The 18,801-nt window shown below is 34.2% G+C and overlaps 1 protein-coding gene across 1 annotated transcript in view; it reads right to left on the bottom strand.

Moving 5' to 3' along the window:
- LOC136028707 (muscle-specific protein 300 kDa-like) overlaps positions 1 to 18,801 on the bottom strand; it is a gene marked incomplete in the record, with an annotated part of 463,479 nt that overhangs the window by 219,229 nt on the left and 225,449 nt on the right. Inside the window, 8 exon segments of the mRNA XM_065706609.1 lie at positions 1,171 to 1,512; positions 2,314 to 2,414; positions 4,437 to 4,758; positions 5,775 to 5,949; positions 9,393 to 9,694; positions 10,009 to 10,476; positions 13,317 to 13,640; positions 16,465 to 16,791. Of these exon segments, the coding sequence (XP_065562681.1) occupies positions 1,171 to 1,512; positions 2,314 to 2,414; positions 4,437 to 4,758; positions 5,775 to 5,949; positions 9,393 to 9,694; positions 10,009 to 10,476; positions 13,317 to 13,640; positions 16,465 to 16,791 (2,361 nt within the window).

The raw sequence follows: 18,801 nt of genomic DNA, 5'->3' as shown, positions 1-18,801 counted from the left end.
AAATCCAAAAATCAAATTCTCTTACGGAAATAATTACAGTTATTTTCTTTGAGATAATGTGCAATCTTCTCTGACTCAGACAAACCTTGCATTAGTGCGTGAATATAATTAAAATACTTCTTTTTTTAAAGTTGCTAAACTTTTTTTTTTAACAAAATTGCTTTGGTAGCTCAAAATTTATTTACGTGCACTCTTATGAAGATTTTAAGCTATTCAGACAAAGTAGGTATTCTGAAACTGTCCAATTTGGGACATTTTTAGCGAGGATAATTTACACATTGTATTGCCAATTTCAGAAAATAAACTTGACTGGAACTTCCTGGAATCGCTGATACTTTATAGTAGTTGATATTTTTGGTTTTACTCACTAAAAGGTATAACATTTGAAAGTACGGAAAGAGATGTATAGCCTCTAATTTAAAACTTGAACGGGCTAATTTAAATGGGGGCCTTCTACTTTATTTTAATATAAACGAAATCTCAAAATTACAAATTGATTATAATCGTTAGATTATATATTTGAAATTTTGTGCCCCTAAACTTTCTGCGCAGGGGCAAGTGCTTTTCTGTCCCATCTCCTAAAAGTGCCTCTGTATCCAAAATTTTCATACTTCTGAGACAGTCAAATCTATTTTATATGTTTCTGAAGGGGGGGGGGGGCAACAAGACAATATAAATTAGAAAGATCAAAGTGTGATAGAGTGCACATTTCCTTGCTGATCTTCCCCATGAGAAAAGCTTAGCAAACATTTTTATGAGGTTATAGTAGATATGAGAAAATGTCAGAAATAACCGACAGGCATGACCATGGCCGTTCAAAGGGGGGGGGGTGGCTTCCTTGGGCGCTGGGGATGGTGATCCAAAATCACTTAGAAATAAAGCAGTTACTTTTGAAGAGCTTAGAGGTAAAGATATCCAATTTTTGTAAGTTTTCCCATAGTTGTTCATGATGATAAACATTTTCCAAACTTGGAGAACCAAAAGAGGAGCAATACAAAAATTACGGCACAACCGTAGGAAATCCGTAGGTAGGGTAAGTCACACTCTTATTGATGCCAGGTGAGGTATTCGCATCTCGTCCCGCAGCAATTAACAAGTAAGTAAGTATATAGTCGTGGCATTACAGATACACTAACAAGACCTAATACTTTCACAAGTAGTTACACTTGCCTTAAGATTATCAAGTGCAGTCTTTAGTTTGGCAGACAATGCTCTCATCGCTGATGGATTTGTGGGGCTTTCTTCTTTAAATGCGTCCAGACTAGCCTCTATAGTAATCTTAAATTTTTTTATAAGTTCTTTTAAGCCATTCCATTGGGCGGAATTCTTCTCAAGTTGAGATAATGTTGATCTAATGGTAACTAATGACAAACGAGCATCCTTAAGCAACTCTTCGTGCTGATCTTGGAAAGTGATCTGAAGAGATTCATTTAAACTGGGAAGAATGGTTTCGTAGGTGCTTTGTGCATTAACAATACACTCTTCAATTTCATGCTCTCGGGTGAAACAGTCCTACAAAAATAAATTGTTTTATTATTGAATAGTTTCGTCTCTTTCTTTCTTACTGAGATGGGGGGGAGTTACTGAGGTAACTGAGATGACTCACGCCTTGAAAAATTTTACGCTTAGAATAAAATGAACACAGAGATTCAAAATGCGATTGCATTTTTTTTTTAATTCGTTAAATAGTGATTGTGGCCACCAAGGACGATGTTCTGTAACTCTTGCCGGCCAGTAATTTCTTAAAAAAAAAGGCAAACTGATTCTAAATGTTACAAAACAATTTAGGAAATATATTGCATAGCGAGTCTTAGAAGACCCTTGAGCGGGGAAAGGATCCATTCATATTTTTACAGTTAGAATCCAATAAAAACCGACTTATGTTTATTTTCTTCATAGAGCACAAAAGTCTGTCTTCTCTGTACTCTTACTAAGAAATTCAATCCGGGCAACGTCCCGGGTATTAAAAACTACAGAAAACTAAAAGTACAATTAAAAATATGTGACCCAATACAAAAACAACATATATGAAACAGCATGCGAGTTATATAGCACAACTAAAAGTACGGCTCTTAATCATATGATATTTCAGCATAATCAGGTAAGTGCTTCTAGACACCTACTTATTCATTATCCTGAAATTGATTCTGATTTACTTCGCTGCCTCTCATTTCTTGAAATTTCAACGTTTCTACCGACTAGGTGACTACGATCAATTATCAACCGTTCAGATGCCAAATTCATCAAGTCTATGAAACAATCAGTGGAAGAAAATCAAAAAGAAGAAACATTCGCTGCTGGTGTCTATTTTACTGCGAAGCACGATATGAAATTTGGAATGGGCCTATTCATTTCAGTATAGATCATTGTCAAATTAGGTTTTACAAAAAATAAAGTACCATCACTAAAAACCGCTACTCAGAAACACTATATAGTATCCAATCGATGTTATAAAAAATTAAGTGCTTGATCATTTTGGATTGTGAAGGGCTTATACAACCAGAAGTCCCTAGACCAGGAAAGAGCCATTTTTATAAATTATCCATTTAAAGAATATCTACTCTTATAAAATTTTCCAATTTTCGGGGAGGGCCTAAGCCCAACAGCACACCCACTATCCACTAGAACAGCCCCATTCAAGTTGCATAGCCCGTCTCTGTCGTAATTTTAGGAAGTTCAGCAGAAACCTTATAATCTTGACAGCTCAGTTATGGAAACTACAACAGCTGTAATGTTTGGAGAGATAATGGAAATTACTCGAGTTGTACAGGAAACTTAATGGCAGAAATTTAATTTATATCATTTATTTAACAAAAAGAGATATAGTTCAGAAAATTGAGGAAACTCAAATTTTTCCCAGATGGAAAATCGAGAATCGGCTCATTCCATTGGAAAATATTCTAGTGCTTTTTTCAAGTAATAAGAGTAGACGTTTAAACACATCACTTTAAAGCTCTTGATCGTATACCTGTGCTCTTTGTAAATAAAATAATTTACCATGAAAAATATTTTCTACTGTATTTAATACTGTATGCAATTTTATGGTCAACTTCTTTTTTAAATAGATATTTAAGAATTCACAGTTTAAAGTTATAGAAAAGATTTAAACATGAATCTGTCTGATATATATTATAAAGATGCTTATGAGATTTTCAAAATTGAACTTTGAACTCGATTTAACTCAACGCTTACTGTTTGAAAAGATTTAAAGCCTTGTATGAAGATTTTAGAGGCTTTTAATTGCTAAAAATGAATAATACTGTTTTGCTACTTATAGATATTTATCACAGACAGGGAAAAGCCTTGTGGGGATCCTCACAAGGTCACGGTTTCGACTCTAGTAAAGCAAATTTCACTATTTTACCGGCACAAATAACAGGACTACGGTATCAAATGATGAAAACCACCATTTTCAAAGAAAAATAACTATATCCCAAAGACTTTATCCTAACATTTGACAGAAGGGAATGAGACAGTAGACACCCTTTCTCTATGATGCTGGTCAATTGCTGAGACTTTATTTTAATTATTTTCCAAATGGGGGAGGGCAAGGATTTCCATTGATATTCTTTAAGAACTAAACAATGTCTATTTTTATATTGACCTAGGGGGGTATTTTCGCATTTTTAGTTAATATTTCGTGAACTTTTTAACCTCAGAGCGGTAGCTACACGGCTTTTGGCCCTTTGCCAATAGACCCCTGCTGCAATGCCACCTGCAGGAAGCTGGAGCCCAAACATATTTTGGCCAAAGAAAACTCATTTCCAGTTTCTACTTTCTTCCACTTAAAACAATCAGTTCACCTCCCTCCTTCCTTAAGTTTCAAATCTGAGTCCAACCATGAATAAATTGGTAATTTGATGGTTAAATATAGGTATACATTAACACAATCAATTAATTAAAGATAAAAGTTTATTAACAATAGGAATTAATCCATGAGAATCCCATTTAATGCATATAAAAAGCCAAATCTAAATGTATGTACCTTTATTAGACTAATTTTTTCGAGGCATTTTAAAAGTCAATTGAAGTTAATTTAGAGGATGGTTTTCTTTTTGTTAAATCACTTAGAAGGGTACAAATTCCTAAACACTGTCTATTAGAACATCTTCAGTACAAATGATTCATTGACAAAATTTACCCTTGAATTTTAAGCCAATAATTACTAATGGAATTAAATCAAATCATACGTCGAAAGCATTAAAGTAGAAGCAAAAGTGATTACATTACTCAGTGTCTGTGCTAAACATTAAAAATAGAAGTTTTTTGAGAGGGTATATTAATTAAAAAGGAGAAAAACGTATTATTTCCATTTTCATCTCAACTTCAAGTCTTTAATCTATAGTATTAAATATTTTGTTTCAATGGAAGAACGATTTCCCGAGTGGTAATTCTATAAAAAAAAAAAAAAAAAAAAATTTCTCATCTCAACCTACCTTTATCTCCCCTTAGCTCATTCTCAACGTTCAAAAAGTCAATTCCATCCCCTGAATCTGAAGTTCTATACTTCACTGAATCCAACCATGTCGAAAGCAGAGACACGCAGCTTTCATATTTAAGTCTAGCTTCGTATTGATTATCAAGGTAGTTTCCCCTTTCTTCCATTTCAGTCTGTAATGTTGTACACAGAACCGCAGCCTCGCTTACACGTCCTAAGAGTGTTGGGGGCAACAAATCTTCTTTTTTAGCAGAATCTCTAATTGTGTTACAAATCACTTCCAGTTTACGAATCTCTTCTAAGGCTTCAATGGCAAGTTTCTGAAAATAAATATGTCCATTTTCTTACGGTCTAGTCAAAAATCAAGAAAGCCCACAGAAACATTAAAGGATGAGAAATGATAATAGTTCCCCCTACAAACTAATTGTCGAAATGAGTCATTATAAACTACCGCATCATCGGAAAACTCGTTAAGCCAGAACAAAATTTTTAATTTCTAGGTATCTAAACCCCGTAATAGGTTTTTTCGGCAACATAAATACAGGTAATACAGATAAGGATTATTAATTTTTAAGATGGCATGCAGAGGAGGAAGTCTGAAAAGGCTATTAGCTCAGCGGCCCCATAGAGTTACAGTTTCACCCTGACTTCCACTGGGCTATCAATTAGGAGATTTAGGAGTTTTAGCTTACAAAGTGAACTAGTAATACCAAATCCCACAAATGAATTTTCATAGATAAAAATGTAGATCAATAGAGTAATAGATGATAATTATGTCTTTTAATCTTTTAAAGAAATAACAAGCCATGAAGAAATTGCTATTAAGTCTCAAAATAGGCAAAAATATTCCCGAAATTGCAATTTGCCTCTAAAGTATCTTTCGGAAAATAAAATTATCCGGTCAGTTCTAACAGAATATTTCCCACATATAGTGGGAAAAAAACAATGGATACACCCTTTTTGTACAATTTAAAAAAATGACAAATCAAAATAAAGTGTAATTTAGTCAAAGCAAGGGGCAATAAAAATATTGATACAATTTACTTTGTTCCAATCAGTTTTGGCTTTATTGCTTCATCAACTTCATCGTCTTCAACGTTTTATTATTTTAACTTTATTCCTTTCTAATGTACAATTTTAACTAACATCGGTAATTTCTGTTCATTTTAAGTTCGGTATTTCATATCAGCTAGTTATACTCTTTTTAAGAATTAAAATAGCTCTTTACTTTCTGCACAAAAAAACTATGTTTCTTTTATTAATAAAAAAGAAATGAAGAAGGAAAAAAAGTGGGATTTGGGAGATAATGAGAGTGAAAACTGGATTCATTGTCTACCTGGTGAACTTTCCTTTCTGCTTCCACACTTTCAGGCACAAGCTGGAGGAGCGGTCTGGACTTCAATATTATTTCAATGCCATGCAATGTGTCAAGAGAGCTTTCAATACCACTGAAAAGTCTTTGATGTTCCGCCATTGTTGTTTCGTGTTCAGCCCGCTTCCTTTCGACAGTCCTACAATTATTGAATCGGTTGAGTTTTAATTTACTTATAGTTTTTGAAGCAATCAGGATTCACAAGTTTAAATTTTGAAAAGTTTTTTTTTTAAGGTATTGAAAAATATCTTGAATTCTAAAAACGAATCATTAGTTTCGTAAATTTTATTTACGTGAAATGTCATATATGAGTTTCATTATTTCCTGGTTATTGTCAATTTTTCTTACCCACTAAAGTCAATAAAGGATTGAATAGTTTTGAACATGAAAGTTAGTTATGTTTTTTGAATAGGTACACAACTATTGCTAATGTTCCGAGGTTAAACCATGAATCGAAATTGGAAAACGCACACAAATTCCCGACTATTTACAAAATTGTCAGTTTTATTTTTTTTTTCTCTTAGCCATAGCAGTGATCGTAAAATAAACAAAATAGCAGCATATACTCTTAGCATGCGCTACCACAATGAAACTAACATCATTAATGCCTACCCAGCAAATTCTAAACTATTCAATCCTCTTTTAACTTTAATCGCTGTTAATAAAATGTCTAAGACAGTCCAAAAAAAAACAAGAACACAACGCCGATGGGATTTCCGCTAATCACTAAAAGTTGGCAAATATTTCTGCAACCACATTCTCCTTTGCCTTCATTACAAGAGAACCCTGAGAAATACAAAAGTACCATAGAAAAAAACCGAAATAAAACCAGATAACAAAAACCAGATTAAAAACTTGTTAGCTCTTGACGTACCTAATTTTATATTCTGTTTCGAAATTATTTATCTCTTTGAGCTTTCATTTTATGAAGACAAAATATTGAAGGATTTTATGTTTAATAGAACCGAAAGAAAATTTTTTCAGCAGACCTATTGAGCACTAGCAGCGTGAGTTGTCAGGGTCGTTCCTCAAATTTTTAATAATTTCTGATAGAATAAAGTTACAAAAAAGAAAATATTTAAAATGTATTTTGTTTTCACTAAAGTACAAATTACATTCTAGTCTTTAGAAAGCACAGAGGGTGCTATTTCTACTTTTTTCCATGGTAGTTTCTGCTCGTCTTGAGTTTGACTTGGTTATTTAATGTAATTTTTGTTCGTTTTGAGTTTCATTTATTTATTGATAGTGCTTTTCTTTCAGAGACTACTTTTATGGAATGTGTTTTTTTTTATTATTTTCTGTTCGTTTTTAATTGACATAGGTTATAATTTCATTGGTTAAGGAACAAACATTTTAAATCTTTAGACTTTTCTAAACAAGAATCCAGTTCTTGTCTTACTTTTTATATGTTGTAAAATGTGTAATAATAGTTGTGCTATAATTCTTTGGATTGATGGGTACGGGGAAAATATTCAAATATAGAGTTGGAAATCTGCACAATCTTTGGAGTTCTATCAGGCTGAAGTAATTCTAACCTCCATCATGTTACAGCGTTGAGTATAGACAATATTAATCAACTTTCCCCCTTCACACCCCCTGAAAGTTTCAACTTAATTCCCTGAATCTTTCCCAAGATATCAAAACACACTAATTTGTGAAAATTGGCTGCATATTGTCGACCTCCGAGGGACGAAACTGAAAATCTAGTAGCAGACCCAGAAGCTGTCAAGGAAGTAAGGGTACTGCACTTCAAAAAAGTTCTAAGCCGTTCGCCACCAACTGAAGAGCTTAGGATTTCGACGGAGCCACTCTTCTCAATTGGCATTAGTTCTGATCCACATATAGCCAAAGGAATCTTCAAAGCCTCCAATAAAATGAAAAACACTAAATCACTCGGTAAAGAAAGAATTTCACCTGAAATGATCAAACGTTTTGTGTCATCTTTGAGGTCGAAATGGGATGGGACACGGAGTACGATGATTCGACTCTTTACAAAAGGTTATGTATCTGCATGCTACAATTGGTATGGGATGAGCTTATGTTATATGCCTGGGAAAGTACTTTCTCGCGTTATTCTCAAACGCATCAAATCAAAACTAAATGAGAAACTCAGAGACGAAACACAGGGATTCGGACCAAACCGCTCCTGCACATACCTCATATTTACCCTCCGAATATTCTCTGAGGAATCCTATGAATAGCGATCAAGACTTTACATGATATTCATCGAAATTGAGAAATCATTTGTCTCTATTCCCAGAGAAAGCTCATCGAATATCATTACAATAATCTCCACAGTGTGTCTCGGAATTGAGGCTTGTGGTCATTCATCTGAAAGCCTAACACGACACTACAAAATACTATCTGGAGGTAAACAAGGCAGCGTCTTGTCACAGTTACTGGTCATTATAGTAATTGACTATATATTGAGATACACAACCGCTCAAGGTATTAGTGTGATGCGGAAACAAAATTTATGAGATCTTGACTTTGCAAGATCTTTGAGAATTGTAAGGAATGCCTAAAACAACTCCTTGATGAAATAAACACGAAGGGGGAACTTTTTGGGCTGAAAATCAACACAAACAAAACTAAATGCATGGGAACATTGAACTCACCACTTCAGATGAAGTGCGGTAATTAGGAGTTAGAACACGTGGTCAAATTTAAATACCTGGGACACATAATTCAAAATACTGGTTCCTTATGGAAGTAATTAGCGTACTGTATAAGAGCAAGAGAAGCATTCAACAGAATGAAGAGAATCTAGTGATCGATTGCAATTGCACTTGGCGTCAAACGTTGATTCAATGCTTAATAATAGCAATGCTCTACCGATTTGACATGCGTAGCCGAGTCATGGCACATTAATGGGGAGCAAGAACGTCAGATTTGGGCCCTTGAATCCTGAATATGCATTGGAAAGATCTAGTCTCAAACTTTGAGATTCTAAAAATGACCAAGAGTTTTTTTTTTACGAATATCATCCACCAACATCTAGGCCATGTCTTGAGAATTTCTGGTCTTAGAACTCCCAAGGTAATCTTCCAGTGACAACCTGTATAATCAAGAAGGAGGAATCTTTCCATGGTTACACAAAGCCACACTTTCCAGTCAAATCTTCGCTCGCTTCACACGTTCCTGTAAGTCGAGTGGGATGATGTGCTTGTGGCAGCAAAATATCACGAAGACAGGGGACTCCTTGTCAGTGCCCTAGGCGCCTCTGAAGGCACAGGAGGATGTAAGGTCTTAAGAACATACAATGGTAATTTAATTTATTTTGCAAATAAACACACAAAGAGGCAAAAGTGACAACACTTGTCACTTTTGAGCAAGAGTTTTTGGGAAAAACCAATGCCCTAGGTGCCTCTGCAGGCACAGCAGGAACTAAGGTTTAAGGCAAAGTCTTAAAAACATGAAGTTAAAATTCAGTCAAGTACTTTAACGATATTTTTAGAAAACTTAAAAAGGTCATTTAATTTCTTTTGCAAATGAAAACACAAAGAGGCAAAATTCGCAACTACGAATGACATGTTAAACCAAGCATTAAAACTGAAAAAAACAAAAAAACAAAAAACAAACCTTCTAAGAGATGTGAGTTGTTGTTTTAATGATGAAACTTGTGCTGTGATTGAGTTTTTGTCTACAGCAGAGCCATCTGCTGCAATCATCTCCCCTTTGTCGCCAGCTTGTATAAGAAGCGACTCACATTCCTGAATTTTGAAAATGACATCATCATAGCGCTTAATTTTATCTTGATCCGACACCTTTGCTTCTTCTATGTCCTTTACTACTTCTGTGTACTTAGTGATAAATGAAAGAATCTCACCAATAAGAGTCATAAATTGCTGCCGTAGAAGTATAAGATGTCGTAGCCGTGCAATCTGAACAAAAAAAATAATCAATTAAAAGCTAAAGACACTGTTATCAAATAAAACAGATTTGCTTACAGTGTGCCAGTACTAGGGGACATAACTAAGATTCCATTTGGTAAGATGGACACATAAATTTCACGAAAAGGAAGGGATATAGAGCAATTCATTATGTAGCCAAAGTGCTTCTTTATCTATCTGTGAATTTTCAAGTACTAGTCGGCGTATAAACGTGAAATTTTTGTAGAATAAACTTGAAACCATGAAAATGTAAAGTATGACATGAAAGTGAGGTAATTAAGCAATGAAGAAAGGACTAAATTTACCTGAGATTCAATCATGTTAATGTGATCATCTTGCTGTGAGATCAGTCCTTTGAGATCTTGATTGTTTCCCGAAGTTCTGTACTGCAAATCCTCAAGTTTAGTCTTATAATTTTTCAGTTCTGAAAGTAAATTTTGATATTTATCTAAAACTGCCTGTGCATCCTCAGGTTTTGAACCAATTGGTTTATTTAGCAACTTAACGTCATGTTGAATTTTGTTCAAAAATTGAAGACTTTCTTCTACTTTCCCGGCTAGTTCTCTTTGTTGACCCACGATATCATTGAGATTATTCTTCCGTTCGGAACAGGTTGACGCAACTCGGGAAACTCTTTCACGCACTTTTTCAATACGGCCATTAATCTCAATGCGATCAGGACCACTGAGTGTGTTATCAATAAGTCCTAGTTGCAGATGAATATTATCGATTAGGCCAGATATCGTTGCAGCCTCGGATTCCAAGCGATCGTACTATAAAAAAAAAGAAACTGAGTAGATGGCACGTTATAAAGAAGTAAATTTTAAATGAGTATACTAAATATGCTTCATAGATAATTTTTGACCTGAATAACATGTAAAAAAAATTGACCCAGTGCCCAACAACGGTCAGCAGTTTGATGTAGGAATAGTTATTTGATAAACGGTAGATCTGTTTATAGCTAGTACAACGATCGGAAAAAAAAGAAACCTTGATATCAATACATATCTCTCGATTACGATAATCAATATTTAGATCATCCGTAATTATCCGTATATTTCTTCGTCTATGCTTGTCTTTCAAACAGTTCGTGGTAACGAACTGTAGTAAGGAGCGACCCGGCTCAATAGTAACCAAAACTCTAAAAAATGGAATTTTGATACCAATAGCTATATCAAAAGAATCGCATTTTAATCCTGGTTTTAAATATATAAGTTTCATCAACTTTAGTCTTACCCATCAAAAGTTACAAGCCTGAGAAAATTTGCGTTATTTTAGAAAATAGGGGGAAACACCCCCTAAAAGTCATAGAATCTTAACGAAAATCACACCATCAGATTCAGCGTATCAGAGAACCCTATTGTAGAAGTTTCGAGCTCCTATCAACAAAAATGTGGAATTTTGCATTTTTTGCCAGAAGGCAGATCACGGATGCGTGTTTATTTGTTTTTTTGTTTTTTTGTTTTTCCCAGGGGTGATCGTATCGACCCAGTTGTCCTAGAATGTTGCAAGAGGGCTCATTCTAACGGAAATGAAAAGTTCTAGTGCCCTTTTTAAGTGACCAAAAAAATTGGAGGGCACCTAGGCCCCCTCCCACGCTAATTATTTTCCCAAAGTCAACGGATCAAAATTCTGAGATAGCCATTTTATTCAACGTAGTCGAAAAACCTTATAACTATGTCTTTGGGGACGACTTACTCCCCCACAGTCCCCGTGGGAGGGGCAACAAGTTACAAACTTTGACCTGTGCTTACATATAGTAATGGTTATTGGGAAGTATACAGGCGTTTTCAGGAGGATTTTTTGGGTTTGGGGGAGGGGTTGAGAAGAGGGGGATATGCTGGGGGAACTTTCCATCGAGAATTTGTCATGGGAGAAGAAAACTTCCATGAAGGGAGAGCAGGATTTACTAGCATTATTTAAAAAAAAAAATTAAAAAATAAATGTGAAAAAGCTTTTTCACCTGGAAGTAAGGAACAGCAATAAAACTTAAAACAAACAGAAATTATTACCCATATAAGGGGCTCACCTCCTTATGATACCTAGCTCTTTACGCTAAAGTATTTTTAGTAATTTCAACTATTTATTCTACGGCTTTTGTGATTCAGGGGTCATTCTTAATGAATTGGGATAAAATTTAAGCTTTAGTGTAAAGAGCGAGGTACTGACGATGGGGCGAATCCCCTCATTATTGTAATAAAAACATGAGAATACAAAAGTTCTTTACGTAAGCTAATTTATAAGTTACGTAAATCTTTTACCAATAAAAAGATTCGTAAAAAATTAAAAGTTCTAGTTGCCTTTTTAATTAACCAAAAAATCGGAGGGCAACTAGGCTTCGCCCCCGCTCTTTTTTTCTCAAAATCATTCGATCAAAATTATGAGAAAGCCATTTAGCCCCCCCAAAAAAATATGCAGAATTTCGTTTTGATTATTCCTCTGCGAAGAGCCAAAATCAAAACATGCATTGATTCAAAAACGTTCAGAAATTAAATAAAAAAACGAGTTTTTTTAGCTGAAAGTAAGGAGCGACATTAAAACTTAAAACGCACAGAAACTACTTCGTATATGAAAGAGGCTGCTTCCAAATCAACGCCCCGCTCTTTACGCTAAAGTTTTTTACTGTTTTAAAAAGAAGAATTGAGAGAAAGAGTCAAACTTTAGCGTAAAGAGCGGGGCGTTGATGAGGAAGCAGCCTCTTTCATATACGAAGTAATTTCTGTGCGTTTTAAGTTTTAATGTCGCTCCTTACTTTCAGCTAAAAAAACTCGTTTTTTTTATTTAATTTGTTTTTGTAACAAAACACCAAAACACCAAACACAAGAGTATAATTATTATATTTAAGTATATAAGAAAGAAACTAATATTACGTTGTTTTTTTTTTTGTTACAAGACTTGGATTAGCCTTGTGTGTTTCACGAAATGGAGGCTAGCACATAAAATATGGGTTATAACAAACATATATTTTAACACAAAATGAAACTTACAACTTGGATTTTGCCATAAAATGAAAGTGCTGATCTATCATATAAGTTAAAAATATATTTAGTTTGCTGTGGAAAACGAAAATTGATATTGATTTGTGAATTCACATGTAAAAGGAAAATAGAAAACATAAACTTGCTATAACAAAACTGATGGAAGAGAAGAATGCTTACTGTAAGTCTATTGGTACATAAACTTATAGTGTGATATAGTGAGGTGTCTCCATGAGATATATGGTTAATATTTACACAAATAGAAACAAGTTATTTTCTTTACAGCTTGTCTTTATAGAGTTCAAAAGGTTAATTAGTAAAATCTAACATATAACAACCGCAGAATATGATAAGGCAGTTGAACTCCATCATCACAACCATGGCAGAATTTGGGAACCCGACAAAATTCTTAGGCTTGTGCAATTCAGAAACCTATGTGTAGTATATTTTTAATTATTTTTTTTTGTATTTTCGCCTTCTCATAATAATAGAATACCACCTTTATATTTCAGGTTATTTAAACCCGTAGAGGGTGGGAGATACACTCCAAGAGAAACACTCTAATAAAAGTTTCACCAACAGTGTAACAAAATGGGAGCAACAATTATCTAAACGCTGATTGTTTAATCACTTACCTTGGCTAATTGTTCAACCAGTACTTCAGGATTATTTGTCCCTCTAAGGTCAGCTGAAGTAGCGACGTCAGCCTCTTCGGCCCATGTTTGACATTTTTCTATTGTGTTCCCAATTTCCTCCCTCAATTTTAATTGACTGTCAAATTGTTTGATTTTTGATGAAACGTTTTGCTTCACTTTGTGCAAAAGTTGGTCTATATGACTAGTTTCTTTTTGAAGACGAGCTGCATCGTCATCTGTACAGGATTTCCGCAATTCTTCAGCTTTTTCTCGGAATGGAGACAATGCATCTTGCTCATAGACTTTTATCGAACCTTCTAAACTCTATTCAGGAAGAATATAATAATATTAATAATTAATTTATGACTCGCAACAAGAAAATAAAGCAAATTACAACATTATATAAACAATCAACTCTATCAGCAAATAAATGATATTCAATTCAGCCGATGATAATGTCCTAGTTTTTCAGTGACCCTTACTAACAATTTATTATGAAATGTTATAAGCTGATTCTTAATATCTGATGATTTATACAAAGCTTTCATTGTCGAGTCAATGACTACAGGTAAAGCAATAACTCGAAATAGTGAAAATAATGCAATCTTAGGCGTCTAAGACTGCCTAATGGAGACCATTGGAATAGTGCTCTTTTAAATATTTTCGTTGTAATAATAAAAGGAACTAAACTAAACTGAACTAACATCGTGAACAACAATGTTCACGAGAACAAAGGTTGAAAACCTTTGCGCTGAGTCATCTGATTATATTTACCAAAATTGGCAACTATTATTCAAGACAAGATGATCCAAAATATTCTGTTAAAGATCAAAAAGATAAATAGTGCCTCATAAGTATCTTAACATCGGCTTCAGATGGACTGTAATGTCTTGGATATACGTAAGAGCAATCCACCTGTGTGATAAAAAGAGAATGACCTTTCCACAATTAGTAATGTTCATAGCAGGCGTTGTTCCATGTTTCTAAGATTGGTCACAATGACAATGTCACGAGTAAATAAAGCATATGCACGTCATTCAGGAGTTGAGGACGTCAGGAGCTACTTGGACTGTTCTAAGCAAGAGCAATTGAAACTGACACTTGTTTCACAATTTGATGTAGAAACTAATCACATTCGAATAAGCTTACTATTCCATTGCACCAAAGTCATCACAAAAAAATCTTGACAATAATCGTAACTTTTATGGCTTGCATAGAAAGTGTTGAAGAAACAAGCGCCGATACTCGCTTGGAATTTGGCAGACAGGCACCCACATCCAAGAAGTGTTATAATGCTGAACTGTCGGTCCTGGCGCTGAAGAATTTCAAACTTTCAAAGGTTAGAGAATGCATTATTTTGAAACTGAAGCCTTCTACTCCCTAGACAAAAAAAAAAGAAGCTAAATTTGGATATAATCTCTTAGGGAAAGTGTACTGTGCTTGCAGGTGGATCTGGTCACATTTTAGGAACATCTGGTTACTTTGAGCCAGTAGATAATGGAGCATAGAAGTGGCGTAGAAACCCTGAGAGTGAGTCTCTTCGGTCTCTTTGCCTGTTGTATTTTCACCACAAATTTCTAGCCAATTAGATAGAGAAAAACCTGCCTACTGGTCTAATAAAAGTTGGCACAAAGGGATAATTTTTAGCCTCCAATATTACTCATTTAAAATCTGCGAATGATTCTAGCTTAAGCAACATTGCACATTACAAGCTAGCTCTGTAAAAAACTTAGCGAATACAAGTCTTCTTTTTAAGCAAGGTGAGTTTGAATAGTAGAAAAGATATTACAATTAATAGAGAAGGATTACTTAGATTAAGGAATTCTGAAATACCCCTACAGTAAACGATGTAATCAGAATAAATTGGTCTGCATTATTATTGGTCTTCTATCTGCAACTTTTTGTGAAAATGATGGCAGTGGGAGAGGAATAAGGGCAGCCCAGACTTCACTCCTTTTTAAGCAGTGTCAGGACTTTGCACATAAAACACTTTGCATTTTATTCTATATCGCTTTTAAAAACCTTGAATTTCCTTAATTTTTGTCAATATGAAAAAGATGAATATGTTTAGTCATGATACACAAACTTTCTATCATTCTTTGAAGATGCATGTGCGTAAATTTTCGAATTGAAAGCCCAATATCGACCCTAAGAACCTTCAAAGATTGGTTTGTTAATCACTTTCACAGGCAGCAGTTTACCGAAGGAAACAATTGTTTGTCAAAAAAAGAACTAAAAATAATAGAATGATGAGAATTATTTTGTGCTAGGGAAACTAAAATAAAATCGAATCAAGTGCATTTTAGATAGTAAAGATCGTTCAATACCTTAAAGATTCACCCTGCCTCTTCCATTAGAATCATTTTAGTTTGAGTGGCCAGACTTTTCAGAATTGATAGTGCGGGCTTGTCATAACTTGTATAGCTTAGATTACAGATCTAAAATAAAAGCCGACAGCTACTGTCCCAGAAATCTTAGAAAAAGCATTTAATTTCTCCAGTTTTGTGCTAGAGATAGAAACGTTCAGATTTGATGAAGATTGCGTCATTAGGAAGCGTAAATTTTGTTTTGATTGAACGGAGCGGAATTTTCTTTTCAAAGTTCAGGAAAGGTAAGTTTCTAAAAACATTCCAGTATCAAACATTGAAAATCAGCACAAAAGTAGTCTTTTTGAATAATTTGATAGCCTTTGAAGCCTCCTATTGTACGAACTGCCTTGATTGAAATCTTTGCGTATACAGGATGCACATTACTTATATATTATGTACATTGATAATACATCGTTTTGCATAACAGTTAGTAAGAGATTATAGGTTTCCTTTGTTTTAACCTAGCCTCTCGTTAGCTTTTCAAACCTTTGACTCATCCAAAACCCCTTATTAACTTATACCAAAATTGCTTAGGAAGCTTCCTGTGTCTTGTGGCACTGAGAAAATCTCCTAATGGGCCCCTTGTCTTTGAGATTGCCAGCCGACGCTGAGACTCGCAAAATGAAAATTTTGGTATTGAGCATCCTCAATGATTTTGATTTGAATCTGACAAAACTTCTACCCTCTAAACATCAAACTTTGCTATATAGGTCTATTCTATTACTTTGTCCGTCCAGAAAATTCTCCCATATTCAAGTTAACAGAATAATTAATCATACCTTCAATTTTTCAACACATCTAAGAGCCAGGTCTGGGCTAAAAGGCAATAGAGCAAAATCTCTACACGTATCAAGATGTAATTCAAGCTCACGGCCAACATTGCGTCGGTTTTCTTCAAAGGAACATCTCTTTTCAATCTCATTATCAAGATTTTTTTCTTCTATATCGGCAAGCTCGCATAGACCGTCGTAAGATTCGTTTACTTTATTGTAGCCAGTGGATATTTCCTTTTGCTCATCTTGATTTATATCTGCCGATATTGTCACGATTTTTCTCTGAAGAGCACTAAGGATCACCTTTTCTGATTCAAACTCCCTTTTCAATAGCTGAAACAAAAAAAAAGCGATTAATTATTTGAAGATTCTACTACAAGGAAGCAGTTTTAAGGTATATATGAGCGCTATAAGAACGCTATTTTAGCACACGGATCTTTAGTGCTACCTTTTTTGTGATCATTTGCTTTGATTATTTTCACATTTGGACTACCTAAGATACCTATTTACCAGAGAATCACACATTAACATCAAGGGCTTTGCTACGCGCGTAGACATTGCATATCGGCTACTTAAAAACAAATAAAATTTATGTCAGCTGACAGGTTGGATTTGGTTAAACCGTCTGACAAGATAAATCAACAGAAAATGAAATTGAATAAGGGATAAAATAGTCAAGAATTATTTACAAAGGATGATAAATATTATTGAATAAATCAATCTGACCTCCTTTTAATTACTGGTTCCTCATCATTAACTGTATTTCTACTGCGGACAATTATTTTATGCATCCGATGAACGTGCCTCATCAATAAAGTACGAGAATCCTTCACACGTAAATGAAATCTGGGCGCATGTCGCAAAGGCAAGTTATTTTTTGCGATAACTTTGACCAGCAGGAATCTAGGTCTAGCTTGTTCATACGACTTTCAGAGCAAAAAAAGACATTTCGACTCTCGCATATTATTCACTATCCCATTCGGTTTCATACATTTCATTCGATTTATCTTTTTTTCCAAAGCAAATAGTTCCTAATTCGACTAATTTAGAGGCTAAACCGAACAAATTCATGGAACAAACAGCAGAAAAAAAAAAGAAGATTGATGGTTTTGCAGTTAATAATCGAGTCCTCTCGTGTAGGCATAATCTCGGTATTTTGTGTTTATTTATGAGTTGAGCCATAGAGGAGGTTCTACAGTGCATGATAGAACACATTTAATTAAATTGACTTCTAAATTCGTTATTTTACGTCAGGTGGCAAAACGTAATTGTATGGTCTGTAAACCTAATTATTAGAGAAAATTCTTATGAATGTGCAGCATTACCTTTACAATGAAATCTTCAAAAATCTAAAAAATGGACCTTTAATACTTTTCAGTACTTAGGCGTCCTATAGGCACTTTCAAGGAGGACGCAAATTCTTAAGTATATATCATGGGTTCAAGTACCTAAATGAAATAGGTACATTAACCGAACTATTGAAAAAAAAGAATGAGATATAAAAAAAATTATAAAATTATTCAGTTTAATCAGCAAATTTACATTTATTAATCAGAAGGAAATCTTTAAATTTGGTCATTCCAAAGTTTTAAGCAGATACACACATTAGGTAATAATGGCTGATTAGAAAACAGAAAAAATATCTTATTAACAGGATTTAAAGATATGTTCCAAGTGAAGTATTCGATTTTACAACAACTGGGGCTTACACCGCAGAGACACGATAATTGATAGTTGAATTCTTTAGTTTCAGATAAATCCATTCGAGTCGGATTTACAATATTACTTGGAAAAGTCTTTAGAAAATAATCAAAATTTGCTTATAAAAGGGAAAATATTACCATCTTCATATCATTCTGACGTACTTTGAACGTGTTTTTCAATCTAAGAAATTTAAAGCAAATTTAAGAAATGTAATTGGATGGATGGTTAGGATTGAATCTCAACTATCAAATGATAGCAAAGTTACTGACTGCTTGAAATATTCAAACTTAGGATCACAGAAAAATAGCATACTAAAAATGTATATAAGGAACATTAGCCTTAAAGTTTTGAGTTTCGCGCTGATCCAGGCTCTGTACTTCAAGAGTTTCAACAGCACATACATTCAGATAGACAGAGAGAAGGAATATAATTGAACGACTTACAGACACTTGGATTACGTAACATACTATAGCCAAAAAGTTTAGTAATGACGCAGCTAAGGCTGAGTGGTAAAGGTTTTGATATAGTTTTACATATTGTAGATTTGGATCGCTTTTTTATGGCAATTTTTTCTTTCGTTTGAAAAGTTGATTATATATGATTTCAAGTCATAATTAAATAAGGACCCAGATGTGATAT

Source organism: Artemia franciscana, chromosome 1, assembly GCF_032884065.1.
Source record: "Artemia franciscana chromosome 1, ASM3288406v1, whole genome shotgun sequence".
Classification (NCBI taxonomy): Eukaryota; Metazoa; Arthropoda; class Branchiopoda; order Anostraca; family Artemiidae; genus Artemia; species Artemia franciscana.
Note: the sequence above shows the minus strand (reverse complement) of the source record. Positions and strands in the feature narration are given on the sequence as shown.